General features: G+C 35.2%; 1 protein-coding gene across 4 annotated transcripts in view; it reads right to left on the reverse strand.

The window, feature by feature from the left end:
- The window catches only part of RASA2 (RAS p21 protein activator 2), a gene marked incomplete at its 3' end in the record, with an annotated part of 103,629 nt that overhangs the window by 12,117 nt on the left and 66,799 nt on the right, over positions 1-24,713 (reverse strand). For 2 of the 4 annotated variants that reach the window (XM_081072573.1, XM_081072575.1), the window contains exons 10-19: positions 17,919-18,075; positions 17,413-17,561; positions 16,683-16,797; positions 16,179-16,253; positions 15,328-15,451; positions 12,953-13,059; positions 7,898-7,981; positions 7,394-7,471; positions 3,848-3,921; positions 3,192-3,298 (exon numbers count right to left, since the gene is read on the reverse strand). In XM_081072573.1, coding sequence (XP_080928699.1) covers positions 3,192-3,298; positions 3,848-3,921; positions 7,394-7,471; positions 7,898-7,981; positions 12,953-13,059; positions 15,328-15,451; positions 16,179-16,253; positions 16,683-16,797; positions 17,413-17,561; positions 17,919-18,075 — 1,070 coding nt within the window. Of the gene's footprint in view, positions 1-3,188; positions 3,299-3,847; positions 3,922-7,393; positions 7,472-7,897; positions 7,982-12,952; positions 13,060-15,327; positions 15,452-16,178; positions 16,254-16,682; positions 16,798-17,412; positions 17,562-17,918; positions 18,076-24,713 lie in introns of all 4 variants that reach the window. The other 2 variants (XM_081072572.1, XM_081072574.1) reach the window with 1 other exon arrangement.

The following is a 24,713-nucleotide window of genomic DNA, read 5'->3' on the forward strand; positions in this document are numbered from 1 at the left end:
ACAGCTGACTAACCCTGTAATATTCATTTGCCACATGTTAAGTTAGTTCTACTGAACATTTGTTGCTTACTATTGCTGTTAGTAATTACCTAAGCAGGCATCAAAAATTTAACAACTTGTTTGAGAAAAACCCTTAAAAATGAGAAAATTCTATTAATTCCTTTTCCAGTAAATTGGAAAAAGGCTGTACTATTTGATTCTAAGTGGTAGAAAAATTCAGAATACTAGTGTCCAGTAAGAGAACAAAGTGAAGGACTCAATGATTTAGAGCTAGGTCACAGAAAATTTGGGAGGAACGCTTTCAGACACCAAAGTCACATAGTAAGTGTAGCAAGAGACTTAACTAGTAGTCTTGGCTATCCAGAAAGCAGCAAGGAAACAAGCAATAAGCAAAACATTTGTTGAACAACCAAACAGGGAATCCAAAGCCCATGTATTTTATCCATAGAGGAAAGTCCTGAAGTTTTCAAAGACTTAATCTTATGCATAATTTTAACAAACACAGTACCCGTATTCTCACTCACAGTATATTAGCAATACAAAATGAAGGTGGGTGATGGAGATGGAAGTGAGATGTTACATTATGGTTCACTAACAGCACAAGAAATTTAAAGTGACAGCCTAAACATAAAGGGAATAGAAAAATAATGTATAAAGCAAATACAGGAACACAAAAGAGCACAGCAGTCCAAGGCATTTAGCTGGGGACTAAACAGCTGCAGACACCCATAAGAAGCCCTGAAGACATTACTGAATCTCAGCACTATATAGTGATTAATATTATCAATGATAGCCCCAAGTCATCCAGGAAATGTTTACTTAAGTTCAATGAACTCTTTTTAGAAAGCAAGGAAGCGTGTAATACATTTTGGAAAAATCCATCAAAATAATTAAAGCAACAAGCATGGATGCGTAAAATTGTAGGCTTTGGTAAATAATCTCACAACTTCATATGACAAAGCTCACTCCTCCAATGTCATGCTAAATTTCTTAATGTCTGGAAACAATGTAACTTCTAATGTTTCTATTTTATATCTAGAGTAGCCTAATGATTCTACAAAATTTTATTCTCCTAAAACCACTGGATACAGTAGAGGTTCTTGAGAGCTGTGAATGGACTTTGGGTCTATGAACTCTGAAATTTATGCAAAATTTTGGGTTAGTTTGTGCATTTTTCTAGAGGAAAAGGGGCCTAAAAGCTATCATCCGAGTATCAAAGTCTTAACCCCAAAGACTTTAGAATATTGGCTTAGATTAGAAAATGCTTTCAATGAGGAAAAAAATAGCTAATTTATTCATGGAGAATGACTAACTTAATTTAAATTTTATATCAATGTACCATTAATGTAAACATAATTAGCACATTATGACAGAGATTTTTAAAATGTTGCTATATATGTGAGAACATTTATATAGTATTCAACATAAGCTGTAACTTCTAAAACATTCAAAATATGCTTAGCCTAAAACATGCTGTATGGAGGGGCAAGTATGTGGCCTACTGACGTTTAGTCATTTGAATATTTATATGCCGTAACAAATTGGGTGCCTAAAGATAAAACACATTTGGTTTTATATGTCTTACTAATATATTTGGACATAAACAGCCATTTTGGCTAGGCCATTCAAAGAAATTATGAAACAAAAAAATGTTATTATCACTCTACTCTTCTTAACTGAGTAAACTGAGTAACTTAACTATTCTTAAGCTCCATTTAATATTTTATATTCTCTTGAAGGTATCCTATGTCTGGTTTTGTTTTATCAGTTCAGAATTTATAGCAGAAGCTCTCTTAAGAGATCTTTACCTAACAGATATGATACACTAACTGAGACTCCCCGTTTCCTCTGTAAACCATACTAAATGATGTTCATGGGATGCTGAACATCCCATGGTTGCTAGGCTACTATCTATTAAGCCTGTATCCTTTTGTTCCATTGGTTAGGCGTTTTAGCTTACCAAGTCCATTGGGCTTGTTCCCAAACCTATTTACCCCATTTTTCCATGTTGTAATTTTAACTTACTGAAACATATATAAAGTGATGTGCCCCCTACTAACAGGCTTATTATTTATTTGAAAATCAGGCAAGTGCTCTGAAAAACTTCAAAAAAGGGGGCTCAGACCCACACAAATAAGGTTGATTTACATAAGGAGTATAAAAGATTAGGGTGACTATCATGAAAATCTAAAAGGATTCTGTATTTGGATTACTTTTCAAGTATTTAAGTTCTAGCTTCACTTTCGAGAAATTAACCTGAAAACTGATGCATTAGGTGTATATTTGCACAAGACAGAAGGGAAATCCAATCTATAAATCCGTACTCAAAGAAAAGATCTTGGCTCTCTATGAAAAGATTGGAAACAAATACATAAATATTTAAAATATGTATGTATGTTTTTTTTGTTTTAAAATGATTCTTGCTTTAACTGACCTTTTTGGTTAAGTGAACATCTTTGGATCCTGATCACTTAGAATAAGAAGGATTCTACTGTATGTGATCTATAATCAGATACTAAGTTCTTCTTGCTAAGATATCAGAAGAAGCTTTTTATAGGTAATGCTTTAACCCCATGAAATAAACTGACAATAGAGATTTTAAGCAATGTGTCAGTCCACCGAGAGAGAAACTTTGCCTCTCTGAAGCCTTCACATCACACCGTAGAAAGATAGCTTTCTTCACACAGATAACCGATTTGTGCTTTCTCAGGAGGCAGACTATTAAAACCTCCATCTTGGAGTTGGCTTGGCCAAAGTCTACAATGAATCGTACAACTTTATAGGAATCACATCTAGGTATGACTATGGGAATTTTTGGTTGATGTTACCCAGCAAATCACTGATGTACTCTCCTTTATTTGATACTGATTCTTAACCATTTGACTCTGAGAGTTAGAGAAACTTCTAAGTTCTAAGAGATCTCAATTTTGTTCCTTATATATTGATTGTAACAGCAGGGATTTACTGGGGATTTTTCAAACACTGAGCATGTGTGAGAAAAATGTAATTTACATGGTGCCACTTGTCAAACACTGATTCCATTCTTAGTGTGTGTGCATCACTGTGAGAACCAATAAACTACAGTTTTATTAGTGAAAAGATTCACTAGAGTCACATTAAGCAGCAAACAAGAAATCATTACTGAGAACCAGGAAAGAAGAGGCCCCACAATAAAGCATAAACACAACTACCTGGCTGTTTGTGGTAGGTGAGCTCTCTGCTTGTCAAGCAGAACCACCGTTTCTTGAAATTCTTTTTTCCAATCCTAGTTCTTCCCTGAGCTCTTTTATGCATCTCACTGCCAAAACAACAGATGTAAACATTTAGTTACAAATATTAAAATAGTTAATCCAAAACAAAAACTTGCACTTTAATTTTAAATAATATGAAAGGTTGTGTAAGATTATATTAAATATATAAAAATGTCTTTGCCATTTATAAGTCTTGCATTTATTTTGGCCATACTAAGGAGATAAAGTCTTTAATTAATTTGATATTTATAATTGTGCTATCCAGAACTAAAAGGGCCAAATGAGTGATTTCCCCTTTAACTTCCAATGATAACACTATTCTAAGACTGAACAGGGCTAGTACTTTTTCAAAGTACTCTAATACCCATAATTTCATTATATTTGCAAAACAACTCTAGGATTGCATGGACAAGGAATTATGCCCATCTGGCATAAAGTTATAAAATAATGAGGGCAAATTACCTGATTGATGTTACTTAGGCAGTTCTAGCACGGAACAAAAACTCAAGACTGCCTCATTCCCAGACCCATGCTATTTGTACTTAATTAACGTCCACACTAAAACATGCCTTTACTGTTTAATTTCATTAAATTACCCTTCTTTCAGGTGCACAGGCTCACTCGTACCACTGGACTCTTTAGTTTCAGTAGATGAAATTTCATCCAAGAACTAAATGGGAAAATAGGCAAATATTACACTTTGTGATAAGATATAGCATAAATTCAGTTTATCTTAAATGTCACTGATAATACTGTAAAATTCTTCATTATTAAGGAATACACATAATTGTAATTTACAAAGCTAAAAGCATATTTAATTGTAGCGGAAGTCCCTAACTTACATATGACAGGTAGGTATCCTAAAAAGTTTATTCTTAAATTACTTAAAACCCAGAATATATTCCTTGTAGAAATAATTCAATCCATAATCCCTTAACTGCAATTCTGAAATCTGTAAAGCGCAAATATTTATTATTTTTATTTATAGTAAACTAATTTGGGGGTATAAGTTAACCAGAACTGGGATAAGGCTATTTATAGTCTGTATGAATCTACTTAGTGTGAATATTCATACATTTACTACATAAATATTAACATGTTTGATTATGGGGTACGGTCCCAGGTCCCACTGGGAGTATTATAATACATAGCATATACTTGATTTTTCAAAACTTTGAAAAGCTGAATTCTGAAATACTCCTGGTCCCAAAGATTTTAGATATAGGACTGTGAACCTATATTATAGATTAGGGATCATCAAACTATGGCTTGGAGGGCCAAATTCAACCTGTAGCCTGTTTTTATACGGCCCATGAGTTAAACATCGCTTTTACATTTTTAAAGTGTTGTAAAACAAAACAAAAAAGAAGACGACGATGTGGCAGAGCCCTTAAGTGGGCAGCAATACCTAAAACATTTACTTACTGGCCCTTTACAGAGAAAGAGTTTGCTGACTTCTATTATATACAATTGGCTTCAGCCCAAGAGACAGTAGTATTTCATAGTGATGACTGAAGTATAACTGGGTTCTCTGGAATAACCTCGAATCTAATCACCATTTATAAACTTCCTATGGAGAATGTGTGAATGTGGTGGCTCAAGAAAGTTGGGAGTACCCGTGTCTAACAACGGCAAGCTACCCAGTGAAGAGCATTTAGCTTCATAAATATGCTACCTTGACTGGTCAAGACCTTCCTGTGTGGCCATTGTGGGAAAGGGAAATGAGTAGTTCAAGAACAATTCTTGTTCTTAGAGAGGAATCCTATTTTGTCCCGCAAATGAACATCCTTGGTTTTTCCTTTATATTTTATGTTGTGCCATTTAGGACTTAACAAAAAAATAAACAAAAACAGAGTATATTCCAATAAGAATGCCACTGAGGCTCCAGTGCCTACTGTAAAGTAGAATTTGTGCGCACAGCCATTTTCTCCTACGACCAGCTGTAGATTGCCCACCAGAACCCACACTTGGAAGTTTTCCAATGGAATTTTTACTTCTAGTTTGATGGAAGGAAATCTTGGTAAGAGAAACAAGAAGAGCAGAGTTTCTTTTGCATTATACGTGGGTGATACAGAACAAGTATCCAAGGGAACTGAAGAAGTGTCCTATCACATCTTCAGTTATCACAGATGGGCCACCTGATAATGGAGTATAACACACTGATTGGAACATTTCATTTCTTAGTTTTGCCCTGGAAGGCACTGGTTTATTTATTTGAGAATATTTATTATTTATTTATGATAATTATTACATTTTAAACTTTATTTGTATGTTTATACGGAATTATGGGGTAAATATAGTTATACAAAGAGAAAGAAAACACACTAATTCAGATGGGACTATACGCAGGGTGAGCAGAGGCCCCATTTGCTCAGGGCTGTCCTTGTCTGCAACTGTGGTCCCAGCATAATCAATAGAACTCCCTGTTACTCTTGAAAATATCCAGGTTTTGACACTAAATTACATGGTCATTCTGTTTATAGACCTATCCAGTTACCGTCACTAAACTGTAGGAATAGTAAAGGACTCAGTTATAACCTATTTTCTTCTGGAGCAGAGGTCAATGTCACTAGTGAGAACAATATGAAATGAGAAATTGGGTCTCGTAAGTTTTGCAGTTTATAACACTGCGCATATCCAGATTTATCTAGTGAGTAATAAAGACAACTCTTACATTAGGACAAAATATCCCATACTAGTTTAGGAATGTAGAACCAAATCTGAGAAGGAGACATACTGTGGTGACAGTCCATGAGAATGTGAGTGGGTGACTCAGGCTACACTGGCACCCTTGAATGCTTTTTCCACTGACCTTATCAACTCTACACATTCTGATTCTATCAGGAAAACATAAAATCAGATGCTACTATGGCCTAGGTCATAAAAAAATGGAAAAACAACCCTAAAACAAAAGACAGTACATCATAATCTTGCCAACAAAAGTCTGCCTACACTGTCCCACAAATGTTTCAACAATGTCCTATAAATCAAAGGGTAGCTTTTTCTTTGCATATTCTTTTGAACGACTTTCTCCTCAAAAGCCTTCAATGGATGCTTTAAAAAAAATTTGGTTGAACTTACACTATTCTAGATGAAAAATTCCAACTGGCTTTAATTTTTTAAATTATCACTTTCATTTATTGAGTCCCTGTAAGAATTTTAAAAGTACAATAAAAAGCACAAACATACTTCCCACAAACTATACTCCTGCCAATCAACTGTGAACCAGGCTGCAGAAATTGAATGAAATCTTTAAAATTTGGCCTTGCTAATTTGAATTCATTAAGTTAGAATTGTGATAAGTAAGTTATAGCATTTTCTTTAAGCCAAGTTTAAATGTATTTCAAAATAACTCTTTTTAAACAAAGTTTTAGAATTTTACAACAATGCTAATTTTGTTTAGAATGATTCAGAACCAAAGACTCAAGAAATTATAGATCCTGTCAAAACATTCTCAATTACTAAGTACATAATTTTTGTATATTATAGGCCTTGTGTTAGGATGTTACATACTGTAGGCTTTCGTACATTTTAATTTACAGTAACTTTTCTCAGGTTACTATCACAAGCCTGTATCATTTATAAAATGTTCAATAATTCATAAATTTTTACTATGGCAGTTAAGTACCTACTATACGTCAGGCACACAGTAATCCTTTACCCCTAGATCAGAGGTTCTCAATCAGAGGCAATTTTGTCCCTCAGAGGACATCTGGCCACTTAGAGACATTTTTGGTTGCCAAACTGGGGGCATGCTACTGGCACCCAGTGGGTGGAGGCCAGGGATGCTGCGAATATCCTACAATGCACAGGACAGCCCCTCACGATCTATAATTATCCCACCAAACTGCCAATAGTGCCGCTTTGGAGAAGCCCTGCTCTAGATGTAATTTGTGTCATTAAGATACTGGCACTAGCAGCTGTCACTAAAATTCATTTAAGTATTTTCACAGCTAAAAAACCCATAGTTTTGTATAGGAGAAGAAATGGGGAAAAAGACAGCCTTGTTATAATTGATGGCTAGTTTAAACATTATTTTTTAAACCAGGGATTGACACCTAGGAATAATAAAACATGTTATTTTCCCAGTGCTACTATATATGGTGAGAAATGTTAATATTTCCAGAGTAAAACAATCATACCTTTTTAACTGCTATAATATATCCTTCTTCTTGAAACATTTTGAAAAATTCACACATGAATGTCTCCTTGAAACTTGACTAAGAAAAAAAACACACAGAGGATTTACATATGTTAAGTAGAGAACTAAGACTATAATGGACTGTATTTTTAATAAAGCTGAAGATTAGGGCCTGAAAGGATTCAATCATATTTTTCAAGAGCGTGGAGCTGAAGATTTCCTCAATAGCTGTCATATGATAAGGGTGCAAACCGATCAACAGGCAGCACTAGTGTCTGTTTACTAGACCCGCTCCCCGCTTAGATGTATTAGTTTAAATGAATTTATTTCCTTTAACAGGTGACTAAGACAAAACATCTATCTAAAAGACAGCTACAGAATCTATATATATGTATTTTGTGTTTTGCTTTGTTTTTAATTTGGGAGGGAGTAAGTGAGGGAGAAGGGATCACAGTAGAACAACATTTAGAAATGGGAATAAAAAGCAGGAGATGTAAAGACTTACCTTGCTTTTGGACAGACTTCCCCAGCTTCCCAAAGTCTGAATGGTTTTTGAGATGAGAGTTAATGTTCTAATTGTCGGTGCATCCTAAAGAATGCAAAAAAGACACAAAACTCCTGTTAAGTTTTCAAAAAATAGAATTTGTATAAGAATAGAGTGAGTGGGCTACGTATGTTGCTCTAAAATAGTGACTCAAAAATGTTCATTCAAAACACCAACATAGTTAAAATCTATCTAAGGATGCGCACAATTCACTGGACTAAGGAATTAAGAGGCTAAAGAAGTCACATGTATCGACAATTCCTTCCAAAGTAATTATATTTATGATATGTCATCTCTGAAAGACATAATTTAATAAATATTATATATGTTGTGTTGTACAGTATGGCAGCTTTAACTACCTAACAAATTGCATTCACTTTTGAAATGTCAATGGCATCTACTGTTCTCTATCTTATAACTTAAAATAGCCATTTCCAAATTTTCTGTACTCAACCCATATTTAAGCATATTCAATAACTTTTTTTTAAAGAGTACACTCTTTTTCTCTCCCCTCCTCCTCCCCACTCCAAGCCGTTGTTTCTCAGTCTAGTTGTGTAGGACGCAGCTCCTTGGCCCATGCTGGTATCATGAGCCTTGCGCTCCCCTGGTCTCAGGCAGTCGGTCACTCAGCTCACAGCAGCTCTTGCTGGCTGCCAGCCACTCACGCTGGCCACTGGCCATTCAGGCCGACCCCACATTCAATAACTTATATAGTTTCTGTAATCAATTCTGTTCACTATGAAAGCAAAGATCTAAATTCAACTTAGAAAATGAGACATCACCCAGTTCATATAGTATCTTAAGCAGAGGGTAACTATTTGGGTCTATTACCCAAGGTGTTTTTTCAGGCCTTTCTATCAGAAAGAAGTAAATGTAAATAATATGATTAACAGTATTCCTTAGAGTCCTTGCTTCTTCCCTTTTTTTTAAAAAAAAAAAATTGAGATGTAATTTACATACAGTGAAATGAACTGACTTTAAATATATATAGCCTGATGAGTTTTCACCAATCCATACATCTGTATAACTAATTCCCCTATCACTACATAGAATATCTTTGTTCGAGGGATTCAAATAAACACTATCTTTCATCAAAAGACATCCTGAAGAAAATGTAGATACAGAAATGGTTTAGTTTTTGGTTTACATTCCTTAATATTTGGTATCCACACACTGAAAACAGGCAGTGAATGTGAAGGGGATGAAACAACCAGAAGGTAAGGCAATCTGGAGAAAAAGGGCTATGTAGGATATGATTTATTATAATACACTTATGAAATAGTTACATACCTTAATTAAGGTTATTCAGAAATGTTTTAGCTAGAATTTCCAGGATTCCACTGTATGTATCAAAGGTCCCTATAATTCTCTGCCTTGGAAGAATATAAAATTCTTAATGTGCTAATAAACTAAATTTCACCAAGACTTCCCTGTTCAAATTTGTTTTTTTGTTTTTGTTTTTTTTTTTGGTTGAGAGCCCACTGGCCCATGTGGGAATCGAACCGGCAGCCTTCGGAGTTAGGAGCATGGAGCTCCAACCACCTGCGCCACCCGGCCAGCCCTCAAATTTGGTTTTTAAAATCAGTGTTTTATGCCATCATCTCCCTGAACTTGAAAAAAGGAACAAAGCATATTTTATAGTTTCTGCCTATTAGAGATTGGTTTTCAACAACATGGCCCTCACAGCTATTTGACAGTTGTGCCATTCAGTGCCAGCTGATTCCTTGGTGTCTTCTAGATAGAAGCTGTTCTAAGCTTTCCCCTTGCCACCATCTGCCATCATAATTTTTCATAGACAACCAGTACCTTAGATATCTGGCATCCAATACACAGCTTGGCACTGGCATATAGTAGACGCTGTGTAACATTTATTAAATTAAACTGAAATGTTGACTCAATGTTGACCTCAAAACAACATGTCCTATCCTTTTTTCCTTATACTAAGTTGAACATATCAAATTACTATTATTTGACTATTTTGGATCTGCAAAAACCCAAACAAAACAATTTCATGGGGTTCACCATAATATTTCATAGGAGGAATTATTCTTTTTCCCAAGGTTTACACCATCACTTTTTAAAAAGACATTCTTTCTGGGATGGCCGGTTAGCTCAGTTGGTTAGAGTGTGGTGCTCTTAACAACAAGGTCGCCAGTTCGATCCCCACACCGGCCGCTGTGAGCTGTGCCCTCCACAACTAGATCGAAACAACTATTTGACTGATGGGTCCTAGAAAACCACACTTAAAATAAATAAAAGTTAAAAAAAAAAAAAAGACACTCTTTCTGAATCCTCCAGGATATTGATCTGGTATTAGTGGGCCCCCTTCTCTCTTAAATTTCTCCTACTGCTCATCTCTTCTCCTCTATTTAAACCACATGTAGGTTTTCCCATTTTGGAAAAGACTCATCATTTGACGGTGTCTCTCTGAGCTACCATCTTTCACTTCCCAAACATTTACTGAGCATCTACTTATCCTAGAAACTGTGCCATGTGCTTAGGATACACAAACTTGGTCTTAAGGTACTGACAGTCTACACGCAGAGACTATAAAGAGATGGTTATAAAACAGTGTAAGAAATGCCATGACAGAGACAGCCACACCATGCTCCTGGCACACATAAGAGAGGCACCTGACCCAGACTGAAGGATTAGAGAAGTCTGCCTTGGCTGAGTTCTTAAAAGGCGCTATCAATGAAAGAACGGGGAATATGGTGAGAAGGATAGTTCAATCCTTATTTTTTCCACCATAAAATTTCTGGAAAGAGTGGTCCGCCATGTCAATGTTAACATAACTCATGTTTTAAAAATACTATTCATTCACATGTACATGCATGTGTACATACTTGAATTTGCCCATATGTCTGGCAGCAGGGCAAGCTCACTTTTATTTCCTAGGTAAAACTACATTCACCTATTTATTCTTTAATCTTCTGCAATCTGATTTTCTTCTTCTCTCTTACTCTACTAATACTAGCTTCTCAAAAGTCAGAGAACTTCTAAATATAAAATCTAATGACCTTTAATTGGTTCTCCTGCCCAACCACTCTGTAAATTTTAATACTGGTCTTGACAGTGCCATCACTCCCAAGTCTCCGAGATCATTCCTTGCTCTCAATTTGTATAGTGTGAATTGTCTATACTTCTTCCTTGGTACTAATCAGGTGCTCATTTTAGATTTATATATGTAGTTTTAAATTGTGTATCTTATGTATTTACCCTATTTCCCCAATGAGAATGAAAGGTTCTTAAAAAGAAGGGATGAGGTTACACTTAAAAGTAAACAATAGTGGGGCGGCCAGGTGGCTCAGTTGGTTAGAGCACGAGCTCTCAACAACAGAGTTGCCGGTTCAATTCCAACATGGGCCAGTGAGCTGCGCCCTCCACAATTAGATTCAAGGGCAACGACTTGGAGCTGATGGGCCCTGGAGAAACACACTGTTCCCCAATAAAATTTGAAAAGTAAGCAATAGTTATGTGACAGTATGAAGCAATCCTTCTGGCATACTGGTAAGAAAAGTGACCTAAAATAACAGAATTTGTGGTTAAAGAAAACTCTATAGCAACATCTGTTACCAGGAATATGCAAATCCAAGTCTGAATACAAGGCAGGGTCACAAGCTCAGAGGTAGGAGTTCTGTTTACGTCCCGAATGTTGCTACCAAGCGTTTGCTTCCCCCGAGTTCAGTTCAGCTTCAGCACACAGCCATAGAAAGGACAGCCATGTGAACAAAAGGACACTGACCCAGGCTTTGCTGCAGCTACTCACAGACCATTTGTCCTTTGACAAGAATGGGTGTGTTGCTGCCACAGCAGCAGGGTTCTATTCAGTTCTCCAAGTTAAATGAGTGGCCATTGTCAAGAGGAGGCATGGCCTTCAGAGCCCCGTTTAACTTCAAAACTGAGGGATCCTCCCCACACTGTATTAGTCAGTGAGTTTCCTAAGGGCAGGAGTCTTCCCTTCACTGCATCCCCAGGGCAGAGCACAGTGCCTGATACATGGTAGAGGCTCCAACACCTGGCTGCCTAAGAGGCAGGAAGGAAGGAACAGGGAGCAAGTGCACAGACTGGAAGACCGACTGAGTCAAATTCCGGTTTAATCCAGTTCAAACTGAGTGAGATCAAATCATAATTTATTAGTTGTTTGACCTTGGAGAAGATAGTGAATTGTGATTTCCTTACCTGCAAATGGGGATGATAATAGAATTGACACGGTTATTGGGAGGACTAAGTTAAAACATATAAAGTACTTAGAACAAAGCCCAGTACAGAGTAAGCACAAAATATATGTTGGCTATTACTATTATTTGTTAGACAAATCAGCAACAAAAGCAATTAATATTAGATTATAAAATATTTGGGACATGAAAGGTTAAAGAATTAGCAGAAATAAACTGTATGAGAAGGAAACGCAAACAGCAAAAATAAGGATTTTAGATATGTTAAGAAACATAAACCTATGTCGTTCAGATTCCTATTTAAATAATTAAATAGGACTTCCCAACAAAAAATATCATACGCTTCAAAAAAGTTTTAATCTCATACAATTACAACATCATCTCAGGTGAATAAATAGTAAAAATATGGAGATCCCAAACAAGCTGTGTTCCAATAAAAGTTTCCACAACTTTCAGAAATGAGCCTCTTCAAATTTCTGTGAGATTTAAAAATATCTGAAAGATTAAACTAAACCTATAACTAATTTTAAAAATCCTGTATTATGGAAATTTACAAACATACACAACAGCAGATGGAAAATATAATGAATCCTCTTTGTACCCATCACCAAGCTCCAGCAATTATCAGTATTTTACTGCTCTGTGTAGTACCTTTTTTAACAACAATAAAAAACAGAATTTTCAGCCTTCTCTGAAAAACTGAAATGGCCAAGAAAAATGCCCAGTGAATTTAAGTATAAGAAAACATAGCCAAGTGAAACGGGCACATTTTCTCTTTTCTTCATTTTAATAAAAATAAATAAAAATGGAATAAAGCTTTGAGAAGAACAACACTTACTGGATGATGAGGTCGCAAATGAAAAGTATGAGGCGATACTACGGCTACAGCAAAGAAACGAAGAAATACAAAGCTGCTCACTGCAGAATACTGAACATGAGGGTCATCTGCAGGGAAAAAATGGTGAAATGTCATGCACAAAAACACTGAACTGAAAAACCAGGATGACAAAGGAAAACATATTGAAAAAGACATGAAACTAAACAGGAGACGAATATAATGTGTCTAGTAAAGATTGAGTTGACGAAATGATTGTAATGATTATGGCCAAATTAAAGGAAAAAAATTCTATGACTAAAAAAACCTGAAAGAAATACAATAAATAATAAAGAAAATGAAAGGCAAAGCTGCTAAGTTTTCAGAAACATTTTAATTTGGAAAAATACTTCTTTCCTCAATCTGCAAGAGACTCTTGAAATTACAACAAAAATAAAAGTAGTGTCTAGCACGACCTAGTGGTAATACTGAATCCCTTCAGACTGGAAGAGGAGCTTGTTTTCAGCTTTGGGATATTATTGCAAGTTTCCCCTCAAAAATCTTAATAATATCAAAGTTTATGCAATAAAAACAATTCAGCTGAAATCTTTATTTTTAAAAAGCTATTAATATCCCATATAAAAACACAGATGAACTGGAGACAACTTGTGGCTTTGATTATCCACCTCTAGCTTTCGTTTCAGACTGGAGTCAATTCTTCACCCAACTATCAAATGGTAGACAAGCAGGTGGTGAGGGAAAGAACGCCTGGATTTGGTTTGAGTCTTAATTCTTGTAAGTCACTCAATAGGTAGTCGCTGACAAGTCAGCTTAGTTTGTAGTTCTTTAATAATTCTCGCTTCCCATTCATTGCTTCCTCCCCACTACCCAACCCGTCTTCTTCCCAGGGTGGTAAGAACAAATGAGAAAATATGAAAGTATTTTATGACAATAAAACTATCATTACTGTAAGTCTACTGAGGATACGAAGACATATTAATATTTAAGCCAACAAAAAAACAGTCAAGAAGGTATGTTTGCATTTATTTAAAAAATCCTAAAATGTGCTTTAGATTCTTTATGTCAACAAGAGTTACACGCGTATAGCGTATTTAAGGCCAGATCACGGAGCAGTGTAGGGTACAGTGGTTAGCAGCAGGCTTTGGAACAGACCAGGCCCAGGTTTGAGATTCTGCTTGCCCACTGGCCATGTCGTGGACCTTGCGCAAGTTACTTCAAGTTCTCTAAACCTGTTTCATTATCTACCTGAGGGGAGCAGGACCTGCCTTCTGTGGTACTGAGCAGATAAGCGCAGGAGACAATACAGGCCAGCCCTGTGCCTGTTCACTCACTAAGCATTCCATGTGGTTACCATGTTCTAACTCACTAAAATATAATTTCAGTCAGCATTTCATCTTTCCATATGTTACTGTCTCTACTTCCTTTATTTTTGTTACGAAGATTGGATTTAGTATACTTATTAAAGTTAATTGTTTATGTCTTTACTATAATTAGCAAAGACATCTAGGTCTGGATTCATCTCCATGTTAGTTGGACAACTCAGCCCCACCACTTTATCACTGGGTAAATTTAGTGGAAGGGCAGAAACTGCACACACAGGTGTGCACACACACACAAAATCTCTTCACATGATTATAGAAATAAATCATCTGAAAAGTTTCACACAGCTGGGGAAGACTGATAATTTAAGTAGCTCCCCCTCCCTGCCATTACACGCAGATCTGGAAAGACAGCTATATCAAGTTTATTTGCTTATCAGAGATGCATGTGATTAGAATAATTCCAAGTATTGACAATCAGAGATAGCAACTCTTAATTTTGTGAAATGTATCTAAGTAAAGCCTTGACACAGCTGCTGTCAAAAATTAAAGTATGCTAGTTCTTGATATGTTCCTCAAAATTCTATGCATATTACAACAGAGATGTTTCTAATATCTAAAACTTATCACCACCAAAACCTTATCATCTCAAACTGTCAAATCTAGTCAGCCGTAAAAATTCTCAGTATTTGAAGGCATGCACGTGGAAAAGGGAGTTAATACAAGTAACAAAGATGTTTTTATTATATTTAACAATCTCATAAGCACCTCATATGAATAAATGTTTATATGTTGTAGTTCTAAATTTTGCCTTGACTAAAAATAATGATTTTGATTTACTCTTAGTATAAACTTGTCACTATATTGAAATAAAAAGGAATATGTTTTCAGATTACAAAAAAATTAAATCAGATTTTCATTAAAGCTAGAAATATTTTTAAAAACTAAGATTGTACCTATAAACCGTAAACATTTCCCATAAACCAAATACACAGGAAACCTACAGAAAAATAAAATATTGAGAAAGAAACGGCATGTTTTAGAATACAAAGCACTTACTAGGAAATCTCTGAGTAGCCATTTGCCTTAAAGAATAAAAGATATCACACATTACAGTGGGGCAGCTCATACTTGATTTTATAATTGTACTGAATAACTTGTCTACATAGTAGCGCAGATTCTCCTGTAGGATTTAAAAAGGTAAACATTAAGATTTTGACTTTTACACATGTTCAATAGCCTTCATGGAAACAAATGCAATGAAAATGAGATCAATTAGGCAGTCACTATTGAGTATTCTAAAGCTCTGCTTCCCTTCACTAAACTCATCAGCTAAAGGACAATTTACAGCTTGACCTAATTTAATAAATTAGATTTAGATTAGCTAGATATAAGAGTTAAACATATGGGATAAACTGCACAAGAAGAAACAGAGAATAAAACAATCCAAAGGGAAATAACTGAAATACACACACACACACACACACACACACACACACACACACACACTGTAGCACTGTTATCTACTGCAATGAAAACTTGTGGCTCTAACACAATCATGATTTTCCCAGAGGCAACTATAATTATCGGTTGACCAAGTCATTGTGCTCCTTAGCCTGATCAGTTTGAACCTAAAGGACCGACCAGAATGGGGCTGCAACTAGACACAGCCTTACTTCACTATTGTTACCAGAGCAAAAAGGGATAATCAAGAACAAAAATAAAGTGAAACCTGATAAGGAGATAACATTCTAAAAACTAAACATAGGAAATGCTGCTAACAGTATGGGCACCATGTAAAGAATAAAAAGCACTGCTTCCCTCCATACAGCATTGCTATAACATAAGTGGGAGATACGTATACCTTTAAGGCCAATTTTAATGCAGTTATAAAGATAACAAGGACATACCTTATTATTTTCTACATTATCTCCCTCTTTCAATTTAATAGGATCAATTTCACAGGATTTTGAGGATTCGCATATCTGGAAAATAGATTTTTCATTTACTGCTCTTTTAAAAATAATTTGGCAAAATGAAAATAATTAATTTTTGATATACAAGTTAATTATAAAAATCAAAACTGTAACAAACTTTAAACCCCCCATCCAGAGTCAATGTATACAATACTCCCGAAGAACTATATAAAAAAATTTCTCATCTATTTGACACTCTAGCTAAAACAGAAATCCACTAACAAAGAAATCATTATGTAGATTATATCACAATTGCCCTTTGAGTAAAAATCTATTGATGAAACAGTAAATAGTTTCTTTTACTTCTCAAGTGTAAAGCCTTATTTTTTAAGTAATACATGAATGGATATATCATTCCCATCAATAGATTATTAGATGAAACAGATGCTATAATAAGGCTACACGAACCATTATCATCAGAGTATGTATATTCCATACCTCATCTATTATAGGTTTTAATGTAACTTTCAGGTAGTGCCCTCCCACTATTTTCATCATCTCATCCAGACATCGGGTAGCCAAGGAATTTCCTCTGAAAATTGTGTTTGCATCTCTGAAATACAAAGAGAAATAAGGTGAAACCAAGTAAACAAAGGCTGTGAAATCCATAATACAAGATATCTGACTTGGTCATATGAACAATTTTAGTAATTTTTACTGTCCATTTAAAAGCTTGATGCCATTAAGATTTTAAAACTTACAAAAACTACTTACTGAAAATATAAGAAAATAAGTTTAAAAAAGCAAGCCATATTTACTAACTACAAACATGTAGACTGTGTGTGTGTGTGTGTGTGTGTGTGTGTGTGTAACAACAGACTATGACAAGAATGGGAAGCCACCTGATTGCTTTTTCTAATGTCACACCTGTGCATATAAGGGTGATACATAATGGATAAGGAAAAAGGAACTTGGGACTTTGTGTTTTATTTGTGACATGTGAATCATTGTAAGAAGCTATGACTAGTAACAGGAAATTTCGGTACAGTAAAAAAAAAAAGTCATTAATTGTTAATTTTACTGTTGGTGGATACTGCTTGCTAACTGAAAAGAACTACCTTTTATTACATGGTAAGCAGTTCTTTACAGACTATGATACAGATTAGGAAAAAGTTTGACAAACTGAGGTCCATACCCAAACACAACTGACATTTAATACAACTCTTACTGTGTATCCTTCAAGTCTAATCCAGCCACTGCAGTGGCAAAAGGAACGAGTTTGTCATGGTGCAGCAGCAGTCGTACAAGGGGCAAAACAGCATCGTTTTTATCTCGACATATTTCACCGAAAATGTAAGCAGCTGAGGCAGATATCGGCTAGAATATCGAAAGGTAGAAAACAAGCACAAAATCAAGGAAACACGACTAACTATTCAATCACTAGCCTGTAAAAGTAATTCAAATATGTTCATTAACTACTGGAGATGAAATCTGGAGCACATATTGGAACCACAATACCGAGGTTCAGGTAAATTAAATATGTGTATATATATTAATTATATATATACACATATATGTATGTGTGTGTGTATATATATATAAAATTGCTGTTTTAATAAAATTTGATACTTTGAAATTTTTTCCTCATCATTTACAGAATTATTTTAGCCTTTTCATATTAAATATAAATATAAATATAAATAAACACTTAAGATGTTTAAGATTTTAAAGTACCTGAACATCTGGTGATTTTAGCAGCAAAGTTTTCAAAGGACCATAGTACTCTGAAGGAAGCACATAGTCTTCTGTATAACATATATTTAATCGAAGAGACCCCAGGTCATCAGTTTTAGATGACTTGTTTCCATTGTCTCTTGGCTGTAGCAAGTACCTAAAGTAAAAACACAATCAATTTCATGTGATGGTAATGAGCACCCAAGCTGGAGGTAAATAAATAGCTAAACTATAAAAAAAACTGAACCAGAAAAAGTCAATATTTAAGGTTAGGACACTTCATAAGCAGCAGACTATTAGTCTTCAGATTAATAGCTGTATATTGAATTAGAACTCTATAAATAGATTTTTATCCAGGAAACAAAAGGTATAGATAATACAAAAATTAAGACCTCAAAGGGATTAAGTGTTTGATTAGCTTGCAGGTTTAGAAAAAAAATAATAAAAAGTAAAAAATTTAAAATCCATTGTATTATCAAAAATAACTTTTTACCAACTAAGTTTAAGATGCATTTAGTTAAAATAGATAGGACATACTACACAAAAAGGTGTAAGTGACCTTATTTAAAAGTAAATCCTGACCGGCCTGGTAGCTCAGGTGGTTGGAGCGCCCTGCTCCTAATGCCAGAGGTCACTGGTTTGATTCCCACATGGGCCAGTGAGCTGCACCCTTTACAGCTAATATTGTGAACAACGGCTCTCTAGGGAGCTGGGTTGCTGTGAGCAGCCGGAGGTAGGCATGAGCTGCCGTGGGACACAAGGCTCATCATAAGAGCAATGGGCCAGGGAGCTGTGTCCTATACAACTAGACTGAAAAACAATGGCTTGAGCGAAGTGTTGGTGGGGGGAGGCAGAAGAAGGGAGAAAAAAAATAAAAATAAATCCCATATGTAAAACTTTGAACTTATTTTTTAAAAAGTTAGTGACTGAAGGTCTATAAATAGATTTTTATATTAAAGGAGTAACAGTGCCACCACAATGAACATTTTTTTATTTGTAAAAATCAGATTTACATGAGTTTTTTTCACTTAAGTAAAAGGAAAAAATAATGTAAAAAGAGACAGCTATAAAAATCCAAGCAAAGTTTAGAAATCAAGAGAAGTTTGTAGAACTAAAACTAGAAATCTAAGTTACTTTATAAGACTTTTTATTACGGAAAATTAAAACTACATACAAAAGTAAAGAGTAGTATACCTAGCGTCAATAATTGTCTCAAGGCTATTCATTCTTCCAGCCAGGCCTCCACTCACTCCTCCCATCTCACTAATGCGTTACTTGAAAGCAATTTCCAAGTGTTTAATAATTTCATCTATAAATATTTCAGTATATATAACCATATAACTATAACTATATATACATAAAACTTTTAAAAATCATTAACAGTCAATAGTCAAGTTTTTCCAAACTTACCATAAACAGTTTTCTAGAGTTTTTTCAAATCCACAGTCCATAGATTATAATTGGTTGATAGCTCAAGTTTCTTTTAATCTATGGACTCCCTCTACCCCCTAAAAAATCAAATAGTTTGTCTGGCAGAACTTTCCACATTTGGGGTGTGTTTGTCTCCACAGCGTCATTTAACATGTTATTTTGTCCCTCTATATTTCTGTATATTAGTTAGAAACAGAGGCTTGGTTAGATTCGTATTTTATATTCTGCCAAGAACATTTCATTGACAGTGTTGTGTAGTTCTACCAAGAGGCATTAATGTCTGATTGTTTTTCTCTTTGTGATATTAGCAGTCATTGATGATCACTGCCTAGCACTGTTAATCTTCACAGGCTACAAAATGATGTTATAATTCTATCATTGCCCCTTCATTTATTAGCTAGAATGCTTTTTATAAAGAAAAGTCAGTAGTTTGGGTATTTACTTTTGATATTTACCACTTATGGCCTCCCCCAACAGACTAACCTGTTTAAAAATAGAAGGGAGGAGGATTGAATAGAATATTTATTAGCTTTGAGAAAGATAGGATTAAATACTTAAAAGACAACTAGAGAATCAAGCAAGCAAACTTTTAAAGATGAGAGGATGGTAATACAGGAAGAATTATACAGAAATTATATCACTACCCACAAAAGAGGAATTTCTATCTTGGAAGACCAACCTTCAGAATCTCTACTGATTTGAGAAATAATGATTTAAAGATTTCCTAAGAAAATAACTGCAAATAAGCCTGTCAGCAAAGGTGACTCAGAAGTACCTCTAAGGGAAGTGCAGCTGGCTGATCACTGAGCATCTGGACAAGGGCATTACTTTGGGCATTCCCCACAACCGGTGAGTGTTCTGCAGCCTTGCAAATTCAGATACCTAATTTCATCAGCTTCTAAAAGTGAACCTGAATTGCAATGACTGAGCAGAGGCTGGTATATTTAAAGTAGAGAGTCAATTACTAAATTTATAAAAGGAAATACAAGAGTCAAGTGGCAAAAATACCTGCACTTTTTTTTGTGACCAATACATTTTATTATGGAAATGTTTCTTCACAGAAGCAAGGAGAAGAGTGACATTAAACATGAAGACTCTCACCACCACCACATTACTCAGCTTCAACAATTACCATCATTTTCCATGGTATTTCATCTATATCCTTCACTTCAACTAAGAGTTTTTTTAATCTGTTAATAAAAATTTTTAAATCTGTTTGATTAATATTTTTTACCTGTTAGTAAGCTATTTGGAAAGCCAAATTATCAGAAGGTGCTGTGGTGAGTACAGAGATACAGCACAAAGATTTCAGGAGGCTTAAGAATCTCTAAGCTAAGACAATAAATTTTGCCAAGGAAATAGTAATGCCTCTCGAGCAGAATCTCCTTCTCCTTGATCGTGCTCCAATAGGCAGTACCCAGCTATGACTGCCTCTTTGGGATCACATTTTTTATTGTTCCAATATTCCCCTTCTATTTTAACCTTGCATTACAGTTAGAACTTGGTTCTACCTCCCTGAGACGGAACCTACCCATCTTAAACAGTGTCCCCACACTCTGGTCAGATTTCAGACTCTGTTTTGGTTTGTTTTATAGAAATTTTACTCAGAGGTTAACTTTAATTCCCTTATCTCCAAATTACTGGAGAAGGGAGTATGTCTTATTCCTGTTACTCTCATAAACCTACAAAATACCAGCAAAATAGATCTATAATTCTAACATGGCATGTTCTTTGCAGAAAGATTAGGATAGTCCTATGCCAGTTATTAAGTTTTATGTTTATGCTCAGAGAATCCAGAAGGGCTCACTCCTGCCAGACTTTTTAAGCTTGTCCTTGAGTTTATTTGGCAGGGTAAAAAATCCCTATGGATAAAATATCTCATCTGTGCCTACTTGAAAAAAACACAAAATTTCAAAATATCTTACTGTCCTACCCATTCCTTGAAGAGATTTTTTTAATGAGTAGGGACCACTTCTATTTTCTTTTAAATAATACTTTATAAGCAAAGGGAACTCAAATCTTTGCTGACAGCTTAAAACAGAGTATTTTTGAGTTTTAAACATACTCAAAAATATGTATGACAAAACACAAATTTATTATAGTAGATTGGTTAAGAACACAAACTTTGGAATCAGAGTTTGGAATCAAATCCTAGCTGTGTGACTTTGGGCAAACTGCTCAGTCTCTCTGTGCTTCTTTTCTTATCTGTTCAATAAGGAGTAATAATATAATGGATTTAATCCTTATAAGAACTCTAAAAAGGTTATATAAATAAAGCACTTAGAATAGTGCCTAGTATACAGTAACTAGTATGCAAATGCTATTTACATAACATTTATACACATATAACCCTTACCACTTAAATATCTAAATAACTATTGATAAATGTAGTTATTTATATACTATATAAGTATGATTTATTATTTTAAAATATTGTTACAAAAGGCTCAATTTAAATCACCTGAAGAATCCCTTACAAATTAAGGAATCCTGTATAAATTGAAATTCAGGTAGGCAGGCAAAAACTGTAATTATTTGTTCATAATGTGAAATAAGCTGAAAAATAACTGTTCAAAGGCAACTCTACTAATACTTGAATGTTACTTCTGGTTCCATAAAGATAACCATTATCAATGAATTTTTACAAGACAGGAGATTAAAGATTAGGTGCCCAAAATGCCAAACTAGGAAACCAACTCATCTCAAGTAAAATATTTAGCTGGTTTTAAATATGTATAAAGTGCTTATGTTGAAAGAAACCCAACCACTGTTTCATTTACTATTTGAATCTTCGTTTCAAAATTAAAAATTACAATATGAAAAGATATTTATATTCTTTTCTTAATGTAGATTTTTATAGTTTGGTCATTTTGGGGAAAATTATTGTACCAATCCGACAACCACGCAAAGGTTTTACACACATTAAGTTCTCTGACATTGAGGAAACTGATGAAATGTGATTGAACTAGATTATCTCTAAGGTTCTTTCATTGATAACCTTCCAAACAATGGAATATTGGTGCAAAAAAAAGAAAAAGGATGTAGAAATACTTTATGTGCTGATATGGAATAATGGTGGTAACAACAGCAATAACTATAATGATGAGAACCTGAGTTATACCCACGGTCACTGCGCTTGCTGCTTACTTTACGCGAACTCATTTCATTCATCCTCTAATAACTTTGAGAGGCAGGTACTACTTGTATTACCCCCATTTTATAGCCAAAGAAAGCAAAGGCAAACAGGTGGAATAACTGGTCCAAGGTCACACGAGTAGTTGGTTAATGGCAGAGATGGGATTTGAACCAAGGCAGTTTGGTTTCAGAGTCCATATGCATCACTACTATCAAGAGACAACATATATATATGTATATATATACATACTGAGATTCTACTAAATAGCTAAGTGAAAAAAAGCAAGGTGCAGAGCAGGATACAGTATACGTTCATTTGTGTAAAGAAAGATACACACACACACACACACACACACACACACACATTTGCCTGTATATACATAAACTATTTCCCCAAAACTTATAACAGTGGATGCCTCAGAAGAAGGAAACTGATTTTGCTGCTGGATAGAGTCAGGCAACAGATTTTTACCTTTTGAACTGTGAACCATGTAAGTGTATTACCTATTGAAAACAAATCAAATAGGGGCGGACAGGTGGCTCAGTTGGTTAGAGCACGAATCCTGGGCAACAGGGCTGCTGGTTTGATGCCCACATGGGCCAGCGAGCTGTGCCCTCCGCAACTAGAATGAAGTCAAGGAGCTGCCGCTCAGCTCCCTGGTGGCCAGATGGCTCAGTTGGTTGGAGTGTGTGCTCTCAACCACAAGGTTGCCAGTTCGACTCCCACAAGGGATGGTGGGCTGTGCCCCCTGCATCTAACAAGGCGACTAGACCTGGAGCTGAGCTGCGCCCTCCACAACTAAGACTGAAAGGACAACAACTTGACGTGGATGGAGCTGATGAGTCCTGGGAAAAACACACCACTGTTCCCCAATAGAAAGTCCTGGAAATACACACTGTTTTCCAATAAAGTCCTGTTCCCCTTTCCCAATAAAATCTTTAAAAAAATAAATCAAATAGAATTCTATTATCTACATAGGTTCAAGTTAAAGCTAGGTAATATCAACACCAATAAGCTAATCCTAACACTTGACAGACATTTCAGAATAAAGGACATGCATCACTGCTCAGGAACTGAAGAACCAAGGAAGGACTGGGAAAATGATTGAATCATGTTTAATTTGAGAATAAAATTAAATTGGGACCATCTAAAATCAGTTTTTGGAAAAAACTACAGTACACAAATACTAAGTAGAAATTATGTGAAAAAGGAAAACAAACTGAGGCTGCTGAAAGAATAGGATTACATTACTGATGATGTTCCTAACTCCTTCCTAATATCAAGACTAGAAGGAATATGCCTGAAATCTTGAAGCTAAACGAAGCTTTCCTTGAATGTTCACGCAGTTACTATCAACCCCATAAGGAGGTGCTACAGCACTACAACTGACAAAGGAGGCTAACAGTGCAAATTTTAACTTAAAAGGAAATGGCATTTATTTATGTTAAATGCTTTAACAAGTCACCAGTAAATAATTCTGTAAGAAACACTCAGAAAAAGATTGTTAGGTGATAATACTACTAGATGGTCAAGATAAGCATTATAAGCAAGATTTAACTCAGAAATCAGTTAACAGTAAGAATAAAAGTAAACAAACTAACGTATCTGCTTTACTACTGCACCATGTTTTCATCATTTCACATCTTCCAGAGTATTCTTTCACATTTTTGTATTTCCTTACATCCATGGAAGTATAAATGAACTAGGAGATGTTTCTATTTCATGCTGGATAAATTTTACCACTTTTGTCGGGTTACTTTAAAATATTTTGAACTATTATTGACAAAAAAACCCCACAAAAACCTATAGAAATAAAATTAATTTTTATTTGTTAGTGTTCTTCCATCCTGCCAAGGTAGGTGGACAATGTGTTGCCAAATTTGGAGGGCCTGTCTGGAGATAGTCTTACTTAAAATTCATGCTATGTGGCACGTTTCAAGTTCACCTTGAGGGGCTCTGGGAAGCACAACTCACTTTTTATTTTGTACCAAGTAGTCTGGCACATAATTTCAAAGACTTAAACTGAGATCAGAAGGTTTCATTTTAAAACGTATGCTATTTTATGGAAGGTGGAAGAAGACATGTGGGGGCAGAGGGCACAGGCCTCAAATGTTCATCAATTTTTCACAGTGACTAAGTTTAATTTTTGCCCCTCCATGGATGCATTTTAGAAATTACACAAAATGCCACCATAAAGACCAATAAATCTTAGATCTGCATTAACAAGA

The sequence above is a fragment of the Rhinolophus hipposideros genome (assembly GCF_964194185.1).
Source record: "Rhinolophus hipposideros genome assembly, chromosome: 14".
Taxonomy (NCBI): domain Eukaryota; kingdom Metazoa; phylum Chordata; class Mammalia; order Chiroptera; family Rhinolophidae; genus Rhinolophus; species Rhinolophus hipposideros.